Genomic DNA, 17,839 nt, shown 5'->3' on the forward strand with positions numbered 1-17,839 from the left:
TGCTTCTGATTGGTTTCATTGCTTTTTATTTTCATTCTGTGAATTATGATCTCTTATTTCCTTGTTCACATGTTAAATAACAAGATTGTGGTTGGTGTGCAGGATATTGTGACCACATAGAATACATTTGCTTTGGCAGGTTTGAGTTAACTTCCTCTCTAGATTGTTGTATTCTTTTCGTACGAACATTTCATATTGCTGATTGTTTTTTTTTTTATGTTTCATTAGAAAGAGCTGAATTCTCGCGAGGGAGCTTGGGATAAAATATGCGCAGAAAAAGATCCTTTCATCCTTTGCAGGTTGATGTGGTCTTGGATTGAGCAACTGAAGGAACCTCTCATAACCAAAGAAGATGTTGAAATGTTAGCAGCAAATTGTAATGAACCACAGAGTGCACTTTACCTCCTTGAAAAGGTAACCCGTTTTGAGTAATCCACTGTTATGCATTCTACTGTAGTGAGTATGCTCGGCCTAATTGTGTAATTGCAAATTATACTATGTGTGTGCAGCTATTCCAGAAAACTTTGTACATTAACAGAGGTTCATGGAAAATAGTTCTTAACTGTGTGGGTATGTATATTACATGGCCTGCGGTAGCGGCCATGTAGTTATGGTAAAGTTGCTAAACCCATAGGAAGCCCACTTTTTGAGCAGCTTATAAATTCGCTCTCCCTGGACGAATCCTCACAAAGACTTGCAGAAAAAGTATATCGCCCACTCTGAATTCTTTTGCAGAGTTTGGTGAGGTTTGGTCCAGGGGGGCAAAGTTATAGTGGGGGGTCCCAAAATTTATTTTTTTCCCATAGACTGAATGGAGAAAAAATGTCTGTCGCGCCTACATCCCAAACCGCTGAACCAGATTTTCACCAAATTTGCGGCAGGAGCGGCGGCTTGGTTCTGAAAGCGTGCTTTTGTAAATTTGGTGAAAATCGGTCCAGTCGTTTTTTGTAAAATGACCAAAAAGTAGGTCTAAAAAAATTTGTGATATATGTCCGCTCCTCGGACACACTTCCCTTTTCGCTCCGCAGACAGGAACCCGATTGGTTAATCGGCTTGCGCCATGTCAATGACATTTGTGATGTCATCTTTGATGTCCTGGGTGTTAGTCTTAGCAGTGCACTGTGGTGGCACGAGTTATGGTTGCTTAGCTTACCATAACTGGCGAATTTCAGGTGTTTTTCGGTTTTACTTGTAACCATAACGTCCCTTTAACAAAAGTTTTTCATTGTATTTCATAGGTTTTTATTAGTGCAACTTAACCATAACATTCCAATTATGTTTTTGATTACTGATTTCTGTATTTTTATTTTTATTCAGTTAGGAATAATGCCAGATTCAAGGGCCAAGGTACACTTAATGAATAAGGTAGCAGCTAAGAAAAGAACCTTTGTTTAACATCCTAAACTTAATAGTTTACAAGTAAACAGAGTACATGAAACAGTTGCAACTTTGGGGCAGAAATGGTGAGCTCCCTGCCTGTTCTAGGAGTTGCTCAAATTGAATTATGTTTTTTTTATTGATGAGCTAAATCACAGGATATGAAAGTATTTAAATGCACCGGCCATGGGATAAGAGTAAAGCATTGGGGGCATAGAGGGTGTGCATGTTTGTAAAAGGTTGCTGATAAGGGGATTTTTAACCATCACCTACATCTGTTTTTCTAGACATCCAAGACATGCTTCATAGGTTGGTCATTAATTAATTTGTATGATATACGACAATCCTCTTTTTCATGGATTGTACAGCAATTCCAGGTTAAGCAGCACATGACATTTAGCACTGTTAACACACATCTAATTTGCCTTTGGTTTGTTTGCTTTTGATACCGAAAGGTATCCCCCACATTACTTGTTAAATATCAAGATATAGTAGCTTGTTTAAAAACAAACCAATCTCATATTCTAAGAATTTTAGTCTAAAATTAGTGCAGAAAATGCACTTTTTTTATATGCCCAATTTCAGAAATGACAATGTTAAAAAAAAAAGTGAGCTACACATTTCAGGCATAATTCACTGGGCAGCCCCCTTGCATATATAAGTGTTGGGAGCACGCTCTTGACACTGATATATGACAGGCTCTCAGGACCTTCCATTGTGAAACATTTTATCTGTGTTTAGGGATCAAAAAGCAAGTTGAACAGAAGTTGTTCATACCGCTGCTCCTCCACTTAAATGAATACATGTGAAGGGACCCTCTCCTACCTTGAATATTCCAACAGGCATAGGGTAATTCCAGATTTCAATATGTCTGTTACCTGTAGAATTTTATTAGCTGTTCTTCAAAGTGTCTTCTCTGTTGCGCACTATGCTAGTCTGCATCTTTCTATGGTACACCAGATAGGTCTTTCTTTTCTGGTGGCCAGCTTTTCACTTGGCACATGTTTCGGACATCTACATAGATGCCATATGCCATGCTTTATAAATGCATATATATATATATAATATATATATATATATATATATATATATATATATATATATATATATGCAAATATACAAACATGAAAAGGTTGGCGAATGAGGAAAAACTCTCTCTTAAAAGTAAAAACTAGGCATATGTAGATCTCTCTAAAATATTCTCAGTGTAGCAGAAACCAAAATTCTCAACTACTTGCCAACTGTTCACTGATAGTCATAAGATTACGGACAAATCACATTGAGAGACAATGCATTTTAATGTATGCAATATTAGAATAAAAATGTGCTTTCAATGCTTACATTCATGAAGAATATGGTAATACAAGTTCACGTGTTTGGCACTAAAAATGGTATGTCTGAAATATTATGGATTTAGATTTTCATTTTGCTAAGGTATTCCCTCTGATTTAACACCCCCTAGTACACAATCCCACAGAACATTTCTGGGACAAGAAACAGACTGCAGATATATACCCCTTAGAGGGGCTTAGCCTCACCTCACTCAGGAGACATAACAAGGCCGAAACACATGTCTGGGGTTGGTGATGGTGCTCTTGTTCAAAGGAGAATTGCCTAGAATGTTGGTGCTTTACTGCCCCAAGTGGGTAATACCAGACTGATAGGCAAAGGGATATTTCTTCTCTATAAAGGGGGCAGTGATTAGATTCCCATGATCAAACAGAATCCATACATATGTGCCATGAATTTGTGCAATTAAACATGAAGTTATTAATATTTATATAAATTATCAATACATTTTAATTAACCATGTTTAGTGTAATTTTGTAGTAGGGACTCCGTTTCCGAACACTTGTCTTTTTGTACTAAACCCATGCATTGTAAAGATATTGTCAAAATAGTTTTAATGCACCAAATAATGCCATGTAAATGGTTAGCTTTGTTGCTGTTAAACTTTGCACATGAAAACCTGTCAGCATAATGTATCATGTGGGAAGCGGTCATATGCCCTTTTGTTAGATATTGAAATATTTAAATAGCTCCATGAATTTTATGGGCAGGCAGAGGTCAGAGTTGAAATTGTAAGGGCAATGATTTCCTTTAAATTTGCTACTGGTATTATTTTATTTATTTATTTTATTTATATACGGGGAGGAACAATGCTCCTTTGATCATAAACAAACTTACAATAGATAAGTCAGATTTTACAGGAAGCAGTGAGCTGCTTACAATGGGGAGAGTTTGCCTGGCATTCTGACCAGGTTGTGGAGAGTAGGAAATGGAACAGTCACCTGGGACAATACATGCATGGACCTACATAGATATAGGATAGCCAATAGTTTACCTTTTTAATGGCAGGTAGGTGGTACGGGCAGCTGTGTTAGAGATATGGCGGTGATGGATAAAGTGCTAGAGTGGTATCGGAAAATGGGGGGACAGAGACAGGTTAGAGGTGAGGGAAAATTTTAGCTATAAGGCAGATGAGAGGTAGGTTAAGAGTTGTACCTCTGAGGGGAGGAGGTAGGAATTGAGTTTGGTTTTGCATAACTCTGTATGGACTGTTTCTCAGATGTCCAGGGGAAGAGAATTCCATGCTGGTAGAGCAAGAAGAGAGAAAGAGCAGAAGCGAGAGAAAGCACAGGGAGGGTGAGGTGCCATAAGGGTAGTCTAGGAGGCAGTGCAAAGATTACCAGAAGGCTGGCAGAGTTGGATTGAGGAGGATATATACAGAGGTGCCTTACCATGGATAGATTTGTGAACCAGGTGAAGAAATTTAAATTTGACCACGTTTTGCATCATTAGCCATTCAGCCTGGTGACGGAATGAGAAAGTAGTTCTGAAGTGAGGGAGTTCAAAGAGATTAAAGGAAGCGTAGTTAATGATGTTGTTGAGAGGACTGAAAGCATAAATGGGGAGTCCAAAGAGGATGCTGGCACAGTAGTCCAGTTTAGAGAAGACAAGAGTGATAAAGAGATGCTTGGCAGCATTGAAAGGACAGAGAGGTGCTTGATTTACCCAATATTTAGGGGTATGAGGTGAGCTATTGCAGTATTGGAAATGAAAGTAGAGAAGGTGTAAGAAAGGTCATAGATGACACCTATGCTTCTAGCTGACGAAGAGTAGGAAATAATGATAAAAATGAATAAAAAAATAACTAAACCTTTATTATCCAGGTGTGCCTTCACAGAGACTCAATTTATAAGCAGTATGTGTTTCCTTGTATCGATTTGCGCTGCTCTAAACTCCTGTTAAAAAAAGCATTGGCAAAACAAACCCTTTTAGATAATTCATAGGTATGAGCTAGGTATTTTCCAAGAACACCTCTCATATGCCAAGGTACTCACATTTCACAGATGTTGCCATTTTATTGCAAGGTATTACCATTATCACAGTGCCTGGCAATGTCTTATCCCATGCCTACACAAATGCCAGGACTGATGGCTTTGGGGGCATTGGTTGCTTTGTTTTTCTAACCAACCATTTAAAGGATGAAGACTTTAATTATGGTGTTCATAATTCTCCTTCAGCAGATGTGATGGGTCACTACTTGACCCCTGCCTAACCAAGTCTCTAAAGATATTAGGACCCACCATCACCTTACCCTTTATGGGTCAATAAATATCTCCCTCCCCATGGGTCTTTTTCCATACAACTTTAAGCTAATATCATTATGTTTGTTCCCAAGAGTAGAATCTTAGCATCTTTTGCCATGATTAATATAGTTAGGGCTTGCCCTTTCTTTGCAGCAGGTTTCACCACTATGAATCATCACAATACATGTTGTCATTCTCGTTTGTCTCCTTGAGATACACACAACATAGTGATTGTCTCTTTCTGTGTAGGAAACCATCTAAAGATGCCTTAAAAATAGCTTTTTTTTACCCAGTAACTATCTTTTTCACTGTCTGTCAATGGTACCATGATGCTGCCTTTGTGACGTAGTTGAGAATGGTAGGAATGTAGTCTTCTTTAGCCTTGTGCTGCCTCACTGTGATGAGAGTAAAGTAACAAAAATGTGTGATGTTTTAGCACTCTTACATGCTAAATCTGTGTCTGTGCCAATATCAAAAGGCACACATTGCTTGGGTCGGATTCCAAGAAGTGGCCACTTTACAGATATAACCAGATTTAACACCGAAGTTGTAAACTATTTGCAGGTGTACCTCACTATTAAATGCAACAACTGTTAATTCAAGGGACTTAAATCATCTGTGGGGTCTTTCAGCTCTGAGACTTGTGAAGAAGAGTTCGGTCAAAATACGGGAATGGTCTGAGAAAATAAGAGGCATTGTTGCACTGTTTCTGGACCAAAAAGACGGTTCAGTCAACAATATGTTTAGATCAATTCACGAAACCATATTATGCACACAGGAGTAATATGAGAAGTCTCTAATATCAAAATAATGTACTCTGCTTACATCAAAATGTCTGAGCAGCATCATACTACTTCTCAGCCTGCCATTGTCTAGTTTTTACCCCTTGCACTAAATCTGCCTAAGGTTGTCTCCAGGATAGGGAAAATGTCCCAGACCCATATTATAGGCATATCTTTACATTGTTAGTGTTATCAACATTGGGGTCTATGTATAAACCAGAGAGATTTTATGTCCTGTGACTGAGCCAGAGATGTTAATGTATCTGCACTGTGCATCATTATCCAGAAATGAGGGCTTAAATGTAGGGATCTGTAAGCTAGAGTAAGCCCCCTCCCCCACTTGTGTTGGAGAATGATGTAGAACGCCTTGTGCCTCCCTAGATAATATCAAACAGGTCATTAGAATTACTTACCAAGTGGTATCCCTGTATAATGACTCTCTTTACCCTAACCCTCATCAAACTGCAATGGCTACTGTTGCAAGCACTTATCACCTTCAAATCCTGCTGCATTATCTACAAGGCTGTCACCTCAAGTACCCAAGCTACCTCAATGAGAAGTTCAGTGTCTCCAGAGACCTACGATCGACCAGAAGCAAGGACATGTGAAGACTTGAACTACACTGGTGCAGGAAGGTAGGAACCAGAAGGCAGGCCTTGCTTCGTTCCCTGTGTACACCCACATACTCCAAAACCACCACCTCGTCAATGTCAGGCTCTCCCCCTTGCTTTTACGTTTCAGGAAGTAGCTCAAGACTCTCCTCTTCAAGGAATGGCTCCTCCTTAACACCTTGAACCTCCACTCACCACCTAACCTGAGGCCGGGTGATCTGCCCCCACGCCCCTTTTCCTCCCCTGTGTGCTTGTAAAACCCTTATCATATTGCCTTTCCTTCCACTCCTGTGTTATTAGCTCCCCGCCCCCTTGAGTTGATCTCTTGCGATCTGCTTTCCTTGCCCTGTGTTCCCCCTTTGATTTGTAAAGTGCTCCTTTGCTTCCCAAAGCTAGGTCCCAACTCAATAGATACCCTAATTATTATAATAATACCCCAATCCTGTTACTGGATGTTGCAATCCTCCTGGCTTTGACTTGATTGTCAAAACCCTGCACGTTCCAGCATACAGTTTTACTGGATCACTGTTCAATGAAATATCAATACAATCCTAATGGGCAGATCCTGAAAGCATATTTTTAAAAAACACAATGCTAACAAACAAGTGAATAAGCTACAGCCTCTCAACTAGCATCAACCCAAACACTCCCACCCACACTGTGAGGTCACAACACAACAAACAGCAAAATACCTTTCCCAATATCCAATCACTAAAAAACCACAAACCAATGAATGAGAACAACAGTAGACAACCACCTGGCAGCACCAGCAATGATCAGATCAGTACTGATCCACTAGTAAACCCGGAATCACTAACTAAATATAAATGAAGGGTTGGAGTTGCTGTTCCTTTACATCATGAGGGATATATCACGGAAAACACAAACAGGGGTGACAGCACACAGAAATAACAGATAATTTGCTAGAGTGATGTCACTTTCTGAAATGATTTGCAAAAACAGTGATAATCGGAAAATAAAGCACCATTTTATAAGCCTTCATTTCTGTTTCCATCCCCAGACACACCACCAGGGTTTCATATAGAAGATACCACCTTGCTAGCTAACGCAGACAATTCCGTCTCTCTTCCTTGGATGTAAAGCAGTAGGAATTTACGTTAGCAATAACTTTACATTGTTTGGGGAACAGCATGGCATACTTAGATAATTTTTCTTGGCAACAAAGGAATGGCAATCACTCTGAACAACAGGTCAAATAGGGATATAGGGAGATTCTGGACCCTTTGTATTCAAAGCCATTTGCCTCAATAGCCATGTGGAGTAGTAGTTCACTGCCCCTGTACAGTAGCAGTTGAACACTGCTTTGTAGGTTAGTGAGGCGTGTTAGGAAAGATTTCATTTTAGATGTATTTTTCCCTCCAGTTGTACATCCTCAAACTTTTTGCTGCTGTTTAAACACCTTAGCCGACTTTGCCAGGGGAGTACAGCCTTCTGCTACACTGCAGGGCTTTTGCTCAATTTTATGGGGAAACTGACATGCCCTTAAGACAGTCGGTGCTGGGAGACTTTGTTTCCCTTAGCCATTTTCCAATGTTGCAATATTTCTGCAACATGTAAAAAGTGCTCAATGTACCTTACAGTAAAGTGCACTTGGTTCTCATAGTCAATTACAAAGACCCTAGATACAATCATAAGACTTTTTTGGGAGATGTTCAGATGTGTCATGGACAGGTCTGGTGGCAGCTTATCGTTTCATATAATTTTTACCCTTTCCTGCCATTTAAACTGTGTTAACCGCATCTGGCACGAATAGGTGGGCTGGCTCCAAATTGGCCATGCCACGAGGTTCTTTGTCCTGTCCTTTGGCCATCTTGCCCCTTTATCTTCCCCAGGTCGAGCCAATCCGGGTCAGTACTTATTTGGTCATGCAGTTTCCTGCGAAACGCCAAGCTTTCGCAGGCTTCTGCATGCCTTGTGTGTGTGCCTCCAGGATGTGGGCTGGGGTGTCTGTCCCCAAAACACATCCTGGGTGCCAGAGAGTCTGGTGTGCTGTGAATGCCTGGGACCACTGTGGTCCATGATTGCTCCGCGTATGGAGTGTGCGTTTGTGAGCAGATCTCCCATTGGGTCCTCTCAGTTTTGGCACGAAGGGAACTTTGGATAAGAGGAGGCTGAAAACACCTATATCATGTCGATCTCTGGAGTTCTCACTGAACGAAGGATAAGTATCCTGAACTAAGAAGCCGAGTCGAGGGACCGCTGGAAAGTTTGTCACCCTGAGCCCGCTGTCGTCCTGTGGGACCCGTCTGCATCTGGTTCTCCTAGAAGGTCTGCGAAGACGCTTCGACCCATTGGAATAGTGGGACCAACTATTCTCGGCACCTTCAACAAAACCTGCAAGTAAGCCTTCTCGGAAGTGTCCCTGGGCCAACCAGTGGGCTGACCAGCTTACGCAGGACCTTTGCTCTGTGTCCGCCGTCGTTTCGAGGAGTCCCTCGAAACCTGGTATACTGCTAGCTCTGTGTCCCCAGCACCCTCACACCGTATTTCGAACACTTGGCATTCCCAGGTCTGAAGTGAGACGAGTTCACCTAGCACCAGAGTAAACATGGTTACCGTGTTGCCCAGCCGTAGCGATGATCTTTGCAGGTGCGATGCATTTGTGACCCTCTTTCCCCTGAAGCCTGCTGCAGTGAAACTGGCCTGATCCATCCATCAGGAGCAGAGAAATCGCTACTGTCAGTTTGGGAATCCTCACTGTATGTTCGGAACTGAAAACCGCAGAGCCGCCATATTGCTGCAGTAGAACCCGCAACCGAAGTGGACTCAGCTGGCGAAGTTTGGCACCTCCATCCATTATTACGCACAAGTGGCCCCTGGGGGTCCCTCTCCTTTCCACTGCTAGTGAGAACTAGCAAACTATTCCCGAACCTTGGAATTACCTCTTCCTTCAAGTGGAGGCCCTCCTCGAATAGTGAGAATCTATTCTTCATCACCTCCCCCACCTTCCTGAGCTGCTACAGACCCCTGAAGAGACCCCGTTTTGCCCATTGGAACAACCGCTTGCGCCTGCACTGCATGTACTATTGAGCATAAGGCTCCTCTCTTTGTAGGGTTTGGGCTGCCTCTTAGTGAGGTGTGTGTTGGATGTAGAAGTGGACTAAAGACTATCTGCACTGCCTATTTTTCCTCCCCTCTAAGTTGTGAATATATTACGTGCCTTTAACCCTTTAGACCCCAAAGGTCTTGTATATATCTTGTATTGATTGTGTTGTGTTGGTTTGATAGTATTGCTGTGATTCTTTTACTGTGCATTGAGTTACAAAGCCCTTGTAATAAATGTGTTTATATTTTTGATATATACACTTGTCTGGGAGTCATTTGTAAGTGTCCTTGGTCTGTGTGCTTATTGAGCTCTTTCAGTCACCCTCACCCCTCCTGAGACTTAGTCTTGACCGCAGACCATAGCTACCTTGATTGGTCTGGCTTGTCCAGTGGTTACCCTGTTCCAAGAAACTAGGCTGGCCTTCTGAACCTCTGCCCACCAGGTCAGAGTTCAGAAATCCGTCTTAACGAGGGGGAAGCACCATTGAGCAGTATGTCCCATCAACCAAGATCTGCAGAGAAAAGGGAGTGTTTCCCAAAATGTACTTGAAAAATTGTTCTCCATGTTTGAGGCAGCAGTGGTATCAGGGTGACCAAGGAGGAGCACGTTGTTCATGCAAAACTATCCTCCAGGTCTTCATTCTTGGTCTTTGTATTTCTCATGTTGCACACTCGATTGTCGGTTATTGGCTGGACTCATGCTCTGCTATAGTGCAAGCCCTATTTCTATCTTCAGTCACTAACCTACAAACTTTGTTGAGCCTTCCCTGCAGGATCTCTGCTTTACACACCAGTTTATCAACTTAGGACCGTACAGATGTGAATCCATTCTTCATCTCACAGAGTATAGAGTTAAATTCTAAGTATACTGTATCGGAGAATGCAAGGTCCAGCTTGCCTAAGAGTTTTCGCTTAACAGGGACGGACCACAGTTAGAGAAGCTAGAAAGGCAGCTATGAAGGAATGCTACAAAATTAGTCAATGAAAAGGAGAAATTGCACCACTATTGGAGGCATCCATGCACAGCTATCCATCTGCCATGTCAGTATCACGTAACTCCCCCAGCAGCAAAACAGAATGTACTTTTATGTATATTTATGTTGCAGAAGGAAACATAGTGCTTATAACAGGATCACTATTGAGAGCATTTAACAGTGAATGGAACAATCATGTTACCAGGTGCATTACACCACTGTGATATTGCAACATAAACCATATTGCTAGGAGGGAATGGGGATATGTATGGGGATCCATTGGTAACATTGCGGCTATAAATACTAACTTACAAGGGGAATAGACATTAAGGCTATTTTCAGATACATACCGTTGTGTGAGACTATAGACTAACGTGTAACATCATAATGCATCTATATATAGTAGTCACAAAATGATAATCGGATATGTTCATACACAATGATGGGCTGGTAATTACATTTTGGATAGTGTTTCGGCTGAAGTATTATTCAACCTTGAATCTCAGGAGCTCCTTCAATTGATGGGTACATTTTAGGGCAATCTTGAACCTCTAGATATTGGTACAGCTTTTTATCTCAGGTGGCAGCAAATTCCAGTGTTGTGGTCCCAGGAGAGAGAAAGAGGGGAAGCAGGGAGGCATTACAGGTATGACATGCCTCAGGGATGTTGTTGATGTCTTGAGATCATAGTGTGCTTTTGGCACTTATAGCAGGACATAGAATTAGAAAGACAGGATGGGGCCGCCCATGGCTTTATTTGGACTCCAAACGTAGACATTTAAAGAGTTATTTGTGTTTCATAATGTGCCAGCAAAGTTGAATATTTATTTGAGGCGAAAAGGAGGTAGATGGGTTGACACACATGGAGACCGTATCATTTATCCAGTCTGCTGAGGACCAAATTGCAGATGAGTATTGGAGGGTAGGTCAGACTCCTCCTCCTCTCTGTATACTATGCCACCTCCTTCTACCACCTCTGCCCATTCTCAGACTCCTCTACCGCTTCCGCTGGGCATACCTTAAGTCTTTCAAATGTGGCAACCTGCTCCAGGTTGCTGCTACTCTACTCTTGCTCTACTATCAAACACTCCTCTGACATCTGCCACCCCCTTGAAGAACTTGACCTGGATGTCCTCACTCTCACCGAGACATGGTTCATGGCCAGCTCCGTCACGAGTTTTGACACTCTCCTAACTGATGGCTACAAGATCCTCTCTGAACCCAGAACCAACCATCCCGGAGGTGGAGTAGCTCTGATGTTTCCGGAGTGGGTCCCTGCTTTTGTCATTCCTGCTCAGGCCTACTCCTCCTTTGAATGCCTGGTCTGCAGGCTCTCTATCGCTCCTGACCTCTGTCTGACTGTGGCCACCATCTACAGGCCACCTGGCCAGGGAGCCCTCTTTCTCTGAGTGGGCTGCCCTGTTCTCTTCTCTCCTTGCTCTACCTCTCAACTTGTCGTCCTCACAGACCTCAACATCCACCTGGATGCTTCTAATCCCTCCTCTGGGCTCTTCCGCAACCCGTGTGACACTCTCTCCCTTCCCATTCTAGCCTCTGGTCCGACACACTTTGCCAGACACATCTTGGATGTTCTCATCTTCTCGGACATCCCCCTCTCTAAGCTCCTCACCACTCCTCTCTCTTGAACCAACCACTTTCTGCTCTCCTCTCACTTGAAACGCTCTGTCCCCCAGGTTAAGCCCACACCAGCACTGACACCCACCTCTCTGTCATTCAGCCTATGAAGCTTGTGTCAGTGGATGACTTTGCTGCTACTTTCTCTGCTCCCCCTACGCCTGTGGCTGACTCACACTCTGACACTGCCCTATCTAACCTGCATCTTTCGATTTATGACACTTTGGACGTCCTTGCTCCTGTCATGAGAATACATCTAAAGCCTACCTCCAAGTGCAACTCTTGGTATGACTCGGACCTCACCACCCTGAAACACAAGTGCAGGGTGGCTGAGAGGAAGTGGATGGCATCTGGTGCATCCTCTGACAAACTGGCCTGCTGCCTGATCCAAAGGCAATACAGACTCTCTGAGGGTCAGATGTTTCTCCAGGCAGAGAGTGGGGGGTAGATCTCTCTCCTCTGTAGGCACCACCCTCTAGTATGGCCTCCTTGCCCCTCTCTAACTTGAGCCGGACCACCTGAAGTTCTGGAAGCAGCTCAAGACCTCCCCTTTCTCCTCTGCTTTCTCTCTCTCTTCCCTGCAGACCTGCTGTCTCACTGGGTACCAGGCTCCTCCATGTTTAGTCTCTCCTGCACTTCCTCAAGGCCTACCGTGCACTTAGGGGGGCTGTAACTGTAACCATACAGTCCCTTGCCTCCTTGCACTTACCTGGAGCCAGTGCTTAATTTGTGGGGGTGGTTGGCAGTGCCCAACACCGGCACTCTTTTTTGGGCACCGGAACTCATGTGGAGCCAGCGCACGTGCAATTGCTTTGTTTGTTCTTCCACTTCGTTTTGCTTCGATTATAAATCATTGGGATTTGTCATTCTGATCTCGATCTCTCTCGTGCTTGCAGGCCATGGCTGGCTGGGCCTGGGAGGGGCCAGCAATAGCAATGAACAACAAACTGTTACAAACAACAGCCAATGGAAACTACCATTCTGTTGTTACTATGCAGTATTTGATACATTCTGTATAGTAACACAGAATGTGCAGTTTTCATTGGCTGTTCTTCTGAGCCAGTGAAATTACATGGTGACGTGTTGTTTTTGCCACAGGAGACTGCGCGGCCCCATCTTCATTTCACGGGTTACTGTGAAGTGTAGGTGTCGAAGCATGGCGTCGTCGGTCCTGTCTTGTGAGAGAGCCTGCACTGCGTGGTGCGGCCTAGTTGCTTCCTGGGGCCCTCTCTGCCTGCTTTTTCATTTGTGCGGGTGACAGTGTGTGCACCCTGCCCCCCCCCCCCGAGGCCCTGATAGGAGACCAAGTCCCAGCCAGCAAAGCAGATAAGTCCCTTGTTGTTGCGTGCGGTGCAGGCTGAGGCTGTCAGTCAAGTGATCGGGCAAGGGAGGCCCAGTTCGGGGCCGGGGCGGCTGCACGGTCCCCTGGTGGTGTCCTGACTGCCCAGGAGTCAGGACCTCACCAAGGGCCCATCCACGCCTGGGCTTCAGTCTGTGTGACCTGTGTGCAGTGTGCTGCTGACTGCAGGCAGTGCCAGGCGCAGGACAATTTCGGTGACCAGGGGCTGCCGGCAGCCGCAGACTGAGTCGGATGACTCTGCCGCGGACGGCCAGGCCTGTGATTGTGCCCAAAAGTGTGTGTTTTACTTTTTTTCTTTGAAAACCTGACCTTCCATGGGGCCGGTGGCTGGGGCCCCGCCCCGCGGAAGGTAGGTTTTAAAAGAAAAAACTTAATTTGAGTGGCGGCTGTGGCCCATCACTTTGAAAGTAATGGGCCCCAGCCACCCAAATATACGTTGTTTCTTTTAAAATCTTACCTTCCATGGGGCCCCTGCGCCGCGCACCTATTTTTGTCATCCTCAGGCTCAGCATGGCCGTGGCGGTGGTGGCCTCATGGAAGGTAGCCTAAGTGATTGAGGCAAGGCATGGCAAATCTCAGGACCGGGCGGGGCACGGACAGCAGCGTGGTCCCACTAGCGTCTATCACAAAAGGAATGAATTGTCGTTTGCAACTTTGGCCACTTTTTCCATTGGTGCCGAGCCCGATCGAGACAATTGTATGCCCCAGTCCAACCGTGGATAGCATTCATCTAAGCGAAACAGGAACTGTGAATTTTTGCCTGGGTGTTTCCATTCTTCCTTTTAATGTTATCGGCCTCATTAGTTCAGCGAGGGGACCCGGAACGGTGCACGTATTGGGCCGGAACCGAACTGGCTGCACTTTGCGAGAAAAGCCCATGCAAAGACTAACTTCTGAAATGCCATTTCAGGCTTAAAGATACACATATGAAAACTAGACGGGGATAAACGTCTTTTGCTGTCATTTTTTAACATAATTTCAGCGCATGTTTTCTATCCTGATGTGTGGTTTATGCACCAGATGTGGCCCCTTAATCTGGGTACAATATGCTTCAAGCATGTGCTCCGAATGAGAGCACATGCAATCCTCAGATAGGAATCCTCAGATAGGGAGGTGGGTGTCTGTTACACCCCGCAGTTTAGTGAAGTATGTCAAGAACATGTCAGTGGGAAGGGAGATATCTGAATATACATTCTCCTCTAGCTCCTGAACATTGGGTGACAAAACATATTTAGTTTTTTTAATATGTCTTAAGGTGGAAAGAGGCCCTAAAGCAGAAGTAGCACAGGCTGTTGATTTCACAACAATGTCTTGCAGAAATGATATTTTCCAAGTTATATAATACCATGTTCATGCTTGAAGGAAGGTTGAAGGGGGATGCATTTATGAGATGTGATGACTGATAAGGGCTTGAGAGTAAATTGATTACACAAAACACCTGGATGAGGTGACTGAACAACGGCCTGAGGGGAGGGTGCTCTTCCTGGAGGTAACCGATTAACAATACTTGGTGTACTTTAACAGACGGTCAGATGGGGTAGAAGGGGTAGAGACAAATACAGTGCAACAGTGACTGAAACAGAATTCCCTGTTTTGCTGCTGTTTGGCTCTGTGGTGAAGCGGGTGCCGTGGATTGTAAATACTGAAACTTCATTTGTGGTCTCAGCAATCAGGGAAATGCAGTTGTTCCACCACAGTAAGCTCTTTCAGTTTTCTAAATTGATTGTATTCACCCTACAAACGTGACACGGAGATAGCTGTGGGCTTTGCATTACTGTGGACAGTCGTGGATATTGAGCAATAACACTAAAAGCCCATAGATTGAGTCTACTGTAATAACAGACTCAATCCACCTCAGTTACTGGTAAAAGAAAAAAAAGACAATGGTGGGAAAACGGGAGACTGTTGGAGATTTCACTCCTTTGATCCCGTTTCTGAAACAAAGTGTGGAACTCCATTTGAACATTAAATCAATACACTGAATTTAAGTAAAACAAACAACATCAGACTTGTATCAAGTATCCACTACACAACTCAACAAAGGATGTCACATATTTGGGAAATGTCCTCTCGCTACAATCTAAGGAGTGGCCCTTTTGCTGATGACTTAAGAGCTCCCCAATGGGACAGCTCCTATATGGAAAAATCCTTGCAGGTGGAAGCAAACAACTTAGGTCCGCCGATCTCTATTACCTTGCCAAATGATACCAATGTAGTGGAGGTCCAAATTCAACAAGAACCTCAAGTTGATAAGACATCAGCAGAAGAGATTCAGAGAGATTCAGTAAAAAATCTCCCATCTGCATTATCACAGGATTTTACTTTGTCATCAACAAACCTAAAAGGGACTAATGACCATTATTTCCAGAGACGCAGACATAACAGCCTGAATGCTCTCACTTCAACCTCCTTGAGGCTCTCAAAACAGGAGCCCAACACAACGACTGAGAACAGACAACTATAACTACCGGGGTCAGTAATGGATCTCTCAAGGACCCCCAATCATCTGTTAAATTCAATTCAAAACCCTCTGTATCAAGGAGAGAGACTAAATTCAACAGAGGCATTCAGAAGAGTCAGCTGCATTTGATGAATTAAAAACAAGTTAATTAGCCCATTGGACAAGGGCTGCCCTTGGAGGTGAGAACCAAGATCCTAAGGAGGGGGGTCCAACCTTACCAGCCGCCTTGAACTATGTTCTTAATTCACTGGTGAAGGTTTTCGAACTTCAGAAAAGGGACGTGCAGACGCACACAGGGAATCTAATGGAAATGACTAAGGACATCAAACAATTTGAATTTATAGTTATAGGCGAAAGCAACGTAATAAATTGTTCAGTATTGCTCACACTGACAAAGATGGAAGATGGATTCTCCAAACAAAGTGAAGAACTGACTGAAATTATACATCAACTAACTTCTTTGTTGAAGGAAGATTCGGAGATCAAGGATTTGCTATCAAAAATTATTTCCAGACAAACAACAAATTTACCAAAACATCAGGAAATCGAAATTAAGAGATGACATCCCGCCGGGACTAAGCATACATGTCGATGACACTCCTCTATCGGAGTCTGTGATGGAAGAATTCTGCCACCTAGCACAGGTCGCAGACCTATCACTGGAACAGCCTCCCGAAAACCAAGATGAAATAATCGAGATATCAGCACAAGAAGTGATTGAAAATATAACACCATGGAAGAGGAGTACACAGCAATCATACAAGAGACGGAGGGGGAAAGGCGAAAAAAAATAAAAAATTAGACCAAATGTCATCCAAGTCTAGGTATAGACAAGATAAGAAAACAAAAAACATGAAGGGATCTAAAACAAAGAAATCAAACGTAAATAGTTTTGTGAAGGGGATCACGGACCAGGAAAAGAAATTTGAAAATCATATGGAGGCGGAAATAAATGACCGAAACCTGGAAGTTGAATTCCCCGTCCAGAAAGTTCAGGTCAGAACAGGATCACTAAAGCAAAACAAAAAAAACAAAAGGAAAAAAAAAAAACAGGTATCTTCTCAGAAAAAGTAGAAGGGGTACAAATAGATAAAAACTACGGGTACTCGGGCAGAAGAAAAACCAGCAAATGTAGATAAAAATCTACATCAACAGGATGCTGTTAGATCAAAGACAACAGGGAAATTGCTTAAATTGACACCAATATTCTTACAACAGAAAATTGTTCCGAAAGCTTCAGCACAGAGAGAGATCGGCTTGAGGATTGCTCCAATATTCAGTTTGTGCTCTTGCCATATTGGAGGACCAACAGAAACACCTAAAACCCAGACAGAATATCTACAGGGTGAGGTTGTAGAGTCTTTATCCAAGCTGGAGACTAAGAAGCCAGACCAATTTGTAGGAGTGGAAAAAGAAGGAACTACGATTCCATCAGTGATAATCCAATCTTCTGAAATAAAGATTGTGTTTCCAAAATGGGGGTCAAAGCTTTCCTAAACGTGGCAAAAATGTTATGGTACAGGAGCCGAAGGAGCCGAGGAAAACTGAGCTGTCCAAATTAAAGTTTCATTAATACAAGCCAAGCAGTAAACAATGAAAGACTGCCATTCCAAAGAGGGACTACAACCATTACCCTGGCCGATGTCACCAGAAATAATCATGCAAGTTTGCCAGAAGCTGGGAGTAGTTAATACACCAGAAATTGAGGGTTTTAATTTGGCAATTCAATCAGCATATAGCAAAGCCAAGGGCAGACCGATGGGGGGGGTCTATTGATCGCTTGCAGAAGGGTCTTATTTAATGAAATAACAGTTATACCATATAAACAAGAAGGAATTCTTGTGGTGAAAGCAGTCACTCTCCCCAGTGGTACATTATCAACAACTTAAGGAGTGGGTCCAGGCATCATAGAGAGGAGCTGTGGCAAAATGATGGAGAAGAAATGTTTCACACTTTGAAAAACAATTCAACCCGTAATTT

At 43.4% G+C, this 17,839-nt stretch overlaps 1 protein-coding gene across 3 annotated transcripts in view; it reads left to right on the forward strand.

Annotated features, from left to right (window-relative positions):
* The window catches only part of PTPDC1 (protein tyrosine phosphatase domain containing 1), a 980,126-nt gene that overhangs the window by 800,838 nt on the left and 161,449 nt on the right, over window positions 1–17,839 (forward strand). For all 3 annotated transcript variants that reach the window (XM_069643571.1, XM_069643572.1, XM_069643573.1), the window contains exon 8: window positions 229–414. In XM_069643571.1, the coding sequence (XP_069499672.1) occupies window positions 229–414 (186 nt within the window). The remainder of the gene's footprint in view (window positions 1–228; window positions 415–17,839) is intronic.

Source organism: Ambystoma mexicanum, chromosome 2p, assembly GCF_040938575.1.
Source record: "Ambystoma mexicanum isolate Mex_15411 chromosome 2p, UKY_AmexF1_1, whole genome shotgun sequence".
In the NCBI taxonomy this organism is placed as follows: Eukaryota; Metazoa; Chordata; class Amphibia; order Caudata; family Ambystomatidae; genus Ambystoma; species Ambystoma mexicanum.